The following is a 7,821-nucleotide window of genomic DNA, read 5'->3' as shown; positions in this document are numbered from 1 at the left end:
GATTTAGGATATCTTGGCAGACATGGAATATAATGTTTTCTTTTAGGGCTGCTCCCTAATCGTCGACCAAATGTTAGTCGACCAGAGAGGTCATTTGAACTCACTGGTCAATTAGTCACAGGAAAAGTTGTGCCTTGTCAGAATAAATCCAAACCTATATGACTGGACCATGTGTGAATCTAATTTGAAAGGACAGACACAGGAAGTGTCCACGCTCAGCAGTCAGACAGGAGTCAGGTTAATTTCCAGGGCTGGTACCTGCGGTTATTCTACACGCTAGTTAATAACATGTCGGGCAGGAAATCCAATGTGTCGAAAGCCCTAATTTTTTTTTTTTAAGTTACCTTTTTGTGAATAAACCTGTTCATTTAGTGAGCACATCCTTGGCTACAAAGATCTTCATGTTGCACCAACATGTTGGCCCAGAAGGGACAAACCAAACACTGACTCTAGATAGGGACATTTGCATTTCTGCATTGGCTGCTGTAGTTAGCCCCTCCACGATGTGCAGTGTCAAAAAAAGCCTGACTTGTAATGTGAAGCTGCTTTATTCAGTGTTTTACTGTCTTAAACAGATGAGCAGGTGGTGGGCAAACATGGGCGGAGAAACACTGATTTGTTATATGAAACTGTTTTTTATTGAATTTATTTTTATTTTTTTATCCATCGTGAATCACCAGGTCCGTTTATTATAGAGAGGAGAGACATCTGTGGGTAAAATCAACAAATCATCTAGTGCTTTAGACACTCACTGTGTGCTCCTGTGTTATGCTTTTGTTCTAATCTTAATGCATGAACTGTAGTGTATTCTGTATTTGTTTAGTTTGTCATCTCAGTGGGATCCACACATTTGCTCCAAGGGTGGGTGGACGGATGGATGGCAGGCAAACTGGGAAATTCTTGTGTTACAGCAGCAAGTGATCAAACAGTATGTGGACATTAGAATATAGAAATATAAAATATATACAAAAATGAGAAGTGTAATGAAGATTTCATTGACACTTATTTGATATTCAGTTGTTTTCTCTGACTTTAGGTTGTGTACATTCAGTGTAGTGACAACATAAATAATTTCCACATCAAAGGGAGAGAATAGTTTTAGTCTTTCTGTCACAGTCTGTCTCTACACTATGTTAGCCTCAGAGGAGCCAGTCTTCAGTATCTGAAGTGTTACAATGTGTTTAATAGCTTTCCTGAACCAGGGGTAGAAAAAGACATATATCACAGGGTTTAGACAGGAATTAAAGTACATTAGCCAAATCTGACTGGCTGCAGTTGTCACTGCTACCAAATTGTTCTCAGCTGCAATGGTGAAACAATAATAAGGAGAGAAGCACACAAGAAACGCAACTACAACAACACCAAGAGTTCCAGCTGCTTTCATCTCAGATTTCTTGGCAGTTATTTTCTTTGAACGTTGTGCTTTGACAGCTGTAATGTGGGAGCGCATGGCACGAGCCTGAGTCACAGCCACCACAAACACTCTCATATACAAAATTATGATGACAAGAATGGGAGCAAAAAAGGTCACAACAAGGTCAACAGCTCCTTCAATATAATTAACTACAATTACACACTCTCCATAACAGGAGTTATACCTGCCTGGCTGTTTCAATAAATCCCTCAGTATCCAGCTGCTGTGAACAGCAGAAAATATCCAACACAGACAAATGCAGAGTTGAACTCTTTTCACAGTGACTTTAGTGGTGTAAAACATGGGGTCACAAATAGCAATGTAGCGGTCAACTGATATGAGAACCATGTTTCCTACTGAAACACAGACAGAGATATAACCTATAAAGTAGGTTATGGCACATATTAAATCACCCAAAACCCAACAACCTCGATAGAGAAGGATATCAGCTGGCATCTGCAAGAAACCCACAAGGAAGTCTGCAACAGCCAGAGAGAGTAGGAGAAGGTTGGTGGTGGTGTGAAGCTGCCTGAAACGAGAAGATAAAAACACTAAATACAGTCATATCTATGTGTGGAAATAGGAGTTATTAGCAGTTATACCAGGAGTATGAATTGTCCTATAACAATGAGGCGTAAATACAGCTCAGTATTGCAAATGTAAGAGCATTTGCAAATAAACAGTAGGCAGTAATGAAACAAGAGAACATTACTCTTATGCACTACTGATGAACATGAGGAGAAGGTTAGTGGATGTGCAGCAGCCTGAAATGTGTGAAATCATCACTAATTGTTTCAGTAACATGTCTCAACAGCACCATAATCAAAGTTATCATCAGCTTAAATGTGACATCATGCTGCAGAGCTCAAAGTCATTTCTTCATGTAACTGTAACCAAAGAATAAACACTTTGTAAGCCAAGCAGAAAAGTGTATCTCTGCCTGAAGTGGGAGATAGAGGCGATGACCAGCAGGTTAAGAACCATCGTGAGCATTGTGATGCAGGACAGCACACTGAGAGTGACTGTGGCCTCCAAGTGAGGGCGACTTGTCTTCCTGCAGGAGGTGTTGACTTGGGGAAAGCAGAGTTCATCCTCCTCCATGGCCACTGACAAATGGCTTTGATCTGAAAGCTGCCAGAGCTCAGCAGGTTCTCCTGTCTCTCTGATGTGCAGCTTATTTGTCTCTGTCCACTCCTCCCATATGCAAATTCCATCTATTTGGTAGGCCAAAGGTGACTATGTGACGTCACACTCTGGCTCGTGGTACACCTCAACGTAGTCAAGCAGAGTTAATACATGCTGTTTTATGGGCCTTATGATGCTATGATTTGATGTGCCAAACTTGAGTGTGAGTTGCCACACAACATCTCATTGAAAACTATGTTGTCAAAACTAAAAACAGCAAAACAAAATAAACATAACACATGGTTTAAAAGAATAAAGTAAAGCTTCCGGCTTTATACTCCCCAACAGCCACTGTTTGTTTAGCAGCTACTTTATTTATGGATGTCCCCACAGTACATGAATGCACCACAGCACAACTTGAATACAGTATGACTATGACTCATCACCATAATGCAGAGAAAAAAAAACATCAACACAATTATATAGAAACCCCCAAGTTACCAAAAACACGAAACAAACAAAAGAAATATGATTAAATGAGTTCATACACACACTCTAATGAGCCTGTCAGAATAAGAGCTACGTTTTCCTTTAAATGTGGAAAACTACGACACGTTATTAGTCAACAACCTTTTTTCCATCACAACCTGGACAATACCGAACTAAAAATAGATCTTGATCTATTGAGACCTATTACTACTCTACTTGAGACCAACTGAAAGTCCCTCTCCATAGCCTCCTCAAACTCCTCACTCATCCAACTTTTTGCTTTTGAGGTCCGCAACAGCTGCAGCCCCTCTGGACAACTGGTACCGGTCTACTGCTTCAGGAGACCCCTGAGCCGACCAAGCCTGAAAGGCTTCATTCTTATGCCTGAGGGCCTCCTTTAATGCTGTTGTCCACCAGAAAATTCATAGGTTGTCACCACAACAGGCAGCAACTACCTTCTGACCACAACTTTTAGCAGCTGCCTCCAAAATGGAGGCTTTGAACATAGTCCACTGGGATTTCATATCCCAAACTCCCCAGCATGCATGAAAAATTCTTTTGGAGGTGGGAGTTGAAGACCTCTTGGACAGGGGGCTCAGCCAGAAGTTCCCAGTTTACCCCCAGTGCACGTTTGGGTTTACAAGGCCTGTCCGGCAGCCTCCCCTGCCATCTGATCCAACGCACCACCAGGTGGTAATCAGTTGACGGCTCTGCTCCACTCTTTACCAAATGTCATTGACATATGAGACAGAGACAGTCTGAGACAGAGCTGTGGTAAGGGAAAATTATTAATATGCTCCGTGCAGTCTGCTTTGTTATGTCCTGAGATTGTCTGTCAGCTGATGCTGAGGATGGGGATAGTAGGCATCAGGTCTAAGAGCCTCAAAGAGACAATGGTAAGTTGGGGCCACATAATGTAGACCAGAGCTACCTGCTGAAAACAGCGCTTGAGGGAGATTCATCCAGCCCCAATTGTTCTGAAGCCATCTGAATTGCTGCCCTCACCATGGCCAGACTCTGACCCACCGTCATAACCCTGGGAAAACCATCAGAGGCTTTGGAGGCTGTCTCTGTCCTCGTCTTGGCATACTTCCACCTTTATTCTGTAAACACACTGCAGAAGGCTGCAGGTGATGGTACATCATTTTGACAAGGTGAGTGCCTTGTGGCAGAGTAACCACTGTGGTAGGCCCCTATTAACAAGCAGTAAACTGAGCAGGAGCTCAGGAAGAATGAAATTGAACATTCTGAATAATTTCTTTATTAAATAAATAGCTTTAGCATGAACTGCTGACTTGCTGATGTATTGCGGTAAGTGAGTTGTGTCATTTCCGCTGTTTCTGTGACAGCGTCTCTGTGCTGTTGTTTGCACGTTACTAGCCTTGGTAGCTACATTAGCTTTACAGTTAGCGATGGCTTCTCCCTCTGCTCTTTCTTGCTCGGTGTGCCAAATGTTCAGTTATGCCTCTGCCTCCTTTAGCAACAGTGGTAACTGTAATAAGTGTAGCTTATTGTGTTAGCAGCCAACATACAGCATACCGTACACACAACGCCACTCACACATGCGTGACACAGTTTCTCACCTGCCTCCTTACAAGACTTAGCAGATCTTGTGTGCACTATGAAGATCTCTTCTAGTCCGCTGGATATCCTGCCCACAACTTTGCTGAAAAATGTTTTCAGCACTATTGGTCCATCTCTGCTCTCCATAATCAATAGCTCACTGGTTTCTCGTCGTGTCCCGTCCCGTTTCAAGCAAGCGGTTGTTCAGCTGTTTTTTAAAAAGGCCAATCTGGACCCCGATGTTCTTAGTAACTACTGGCCCATTTCCAAGCTGCCCTTTGTATCTAAGATTCTAGAAAAAGCAGTTGCAAACCAGTTAGTCACTGCGTTGAACAGTTACAATATCTTAGATAAATTTCAGTCCGGTTATTGTCAGTTACATTCCACAGAAACTGCTCTTCTCAGGGTCTCCAATGACATCATGATGGCCTCCGATGCCGGTAAATCCACTGTCCTGGTTCTGCTTGATCTCAGTGCAGCCTTTGACACTGTTGATCACCACATCCTTTTAGACAGGCTGAGGGACAGGGTAGGTATCTCAGGGACCGCTCTTCATTGGTTTAAATTCTATCTGTCTGATCGATCCTTTTCTGTAGCTATTGGCCCTCATAAATCAGAGTTTGCCCCCCTTTCTTGTGGGGTGCCCCAAGGTTCAGTGCTTGGGCCTATCCTCTTTACGCTATACATGCTCCCTCTCAGAGATGTCATCAGCAATTTTGAAGGTATCTCATACCATATGTATGCAGATGACCTCCAGTTATATTTTTCTTTCAACCCTGATAGGACCGATGGAATTAACTCCCTGTACGATTGTATGAATGTAATTAAGGACTGGATGGCTTCTAACTCCCTTCAGTTGAATGCAGCTAAAACTGAGATTTTAATTATTGCACCTGATGCCTCAGCATGGCCAGCTGCTTAGGGTCCCTCAGTGCAAATGTGCGCCCCAAGTTGAGAAACCTGGGGGTCACATTTGATCAGGCCATGCTCTTTGATGACCACATCAAAACTGTCACTCACTCCTACTTTTTCCACCTCAAAAACATTTCCAAACTCAGATCCATGTTAACTTATTCCGAGCTAGAAATGATCATCCATGCTTTTATTTCCTCTGGATTACTGTAATTTTCTTTTCACCTGTCTAAATAAAACTTCATTAGACCGCCTCCAGCTGGTCCAGAACGCTGCCGCCAGGCTTCTGTCCAGATCTCATAAGTTCACTCACATCACTCCAGTCCTGGCATCCCTGCACTGGCTCCCTGTTAATTTCAGGATCCAGCACAAGATTCTAACCATCACTTACGGAGCCCTCCATGGTCAAGCACCTGCATACTTGACGGATCTGGTGTCCTTTCACTGTCCTGTCAGGTCACTGCGGTCCGCTGAAGGCCACCGACTTACTGTCCCTCACACAAGATTAAAGACGAAAGGTGATAGAGCCTTTAAGGCTGTTGCACTGAAATGGTGGAATGCACTACCTCATGAGCTGAGAGTGGCCTCTTCCGTGGACATTTTTAAAAAGCAGTTAAAAACATCTGTTTAGGCTTGCGTTCCATTAATTGTCCATTCTATCATCTCTGTATTTCGCTGCACTTTACTTTTTATTTGTTTTTGTGTATTTTGCATTGTTTTTGTTATTGTATTTTTTGTATTTTATCTTGTGAAGCACTTTGTGAGTCCTCTCTGTGAGAAGTGCTATATAAATAAATTTACTTACTTACTTACTTATTTGCTGCATTGGAGACGAGGCTTAGTGAATTAGAAGAGTGGCTCCGCACCATGGAAAACCATTCAGTAGCTGCGGTAGTTAGCCAGCCCCCTGTAGCCGGTGCAGAGCCACATAGCATAGCCTTAGCCTCTGCTAGCGGTCCTCCGGTAACACCTGTTCAGCCGGGAGGTTGGGTCACGGTCCGCCAGAAGCACAGCTCCAAGCCGAAGCCCACAGCTCACCACCAGCCTGTTCACGTTTCCAACCGCTTTTCCCCACTCAGTGACACACCTGCTGAGGATAAAACTCTGGTTATTGGCAGCTCTATTCTGAGAAACGTGAAGTTAGCAACACCAGCGGCCATAGTCAAATGCATCCCTGGGGCCAGAGCGGGCGACACTGAATCAAATTTAAAACTGCTGGCTAAAGCTAAAGGTAGATTCAGTAAGATTGTTATTCACGTTGGCGGCAATGACACCTGGTTACGCCAATCGGAGGTCACTAAAATTAATGCCTCGGTATGTGAATATGCAAAAATGATGTCGGACTCCGTAGTCTTCTCTGGACCCCTCCTCAAATCTGACCACCGATGACACGTTTAGCCGCATGTCATCATTTAATCACTGGCTGTCCAGCTGGTGTCCAGCAAACGATGTGGGTTTTGTTAATAATTGGCAAACTTTCTGGGAAAAACCTGGTCTTATCAGGAGAGACGGCACTCATCCCACTTTGGATGGAGCTGCTCTCATTTCTAGGAACCTGGCAAATTTTATTAGTAATTTAAATCCCTGACAACCCAGAGTTGAGATCAGGACACAGAATCGCAGTCCTATACGCCTCTCTGAGCTTCTAGTTCAGTTACCCAGCCATAGTTTTCATAGTTTTATACAAACGGTGTCTGTCCCCCGACCACCTAAATTTTTTAAATCTAAAATTAAACAAAGAGGAGTTGTGCATAACAACCTCATAAAAATAAAACCTCTTCTGTGACAGAAAGACAAAACAGGAGAATTAAATGCCTACTGTTAAATATCAGGTCTCTATCGTCTAAAGCAGTGTTAGTAAACGAATTAATATCAGATAATCATATTGATTTACTCAGTCTCACTGAAACCTGGCTGTGTCCAGATGAATATGTTAGTCTAAATGAGTCCACTCCTCCCAGTCATAGTAATACCCACATTCCTTGAGGCAGCGGCCAATGAGGGGGAGTTGCAGCCATTTTTAACTCTAGACTGTTAATCGGCCCAAAACCTAAACTAGATTATAATTCATTTGAAAGCCTCGTTCTTAGTCTTTTACTTTCCGACCTGGAAAACCTCGCAGCCACTTTTATTTGTTATAGTGTACCGTGCTCCTGGCCCGTATTCTGAATTTGTATCTGAATTCTCAGAGTTTTTATCCAGTTTAGTTCTTAAATCAGAAAGTTATTATTGTAGGCGATTTTAACATTCATGTCGACGTTGATAATGACTCCCTGGCTACCAGATATCTCATTATTAGACTCCATTGGCTTCAGTCA

At 43.0% G+C, this 7,821-nt stretch overlaps 1 protein-coding gene across 1 annotated transcript; it reads right to left on the bottom strand.

Annotated features, from left to right (window-relative positions):
• Positions 1–1,123: 1,123 nt before the first annotated feature.
• LOC125899550 (trace amine-associated receptor 8a-like) lies at positions 1,124–2,515 on the bottom strand. The gene is made up of 2 exons (XM_049593939.1): positions 2,355–2,515; positions 1,124–1,943 (listed from the first exon to the last, which is right to left on the bottom strand). Exons 1-2 carry the CDS (start codon positions 2,513–2,515, stop codon positions 1,124–1,126), a joined length of 981 nt encoding a protein of 326 aa, XP_049449896.1.
• Positions 2,516–7,821: the final 5,306 nt, after the last annotated feature.

This window comes from Epinephelus fuscoguttatus, linkage group LG13 (assembly GCF_011397635.1).
Source record: "Epinephelus fuscoguttatus linkage group LG13, E.fuscoguttatus.final_Chr_v1".
Classification (NCBI taxonomy): domain Eukaryota; kingdom Metazoa; phylum Chordata; class Actinopteri; order Perciformes; family Serranidae; genus Epinephelus; species Epinephelus fuscoguttatus.
This window is presented reverse-complemented; position numbering and strand designations above follow the sequence as displayed.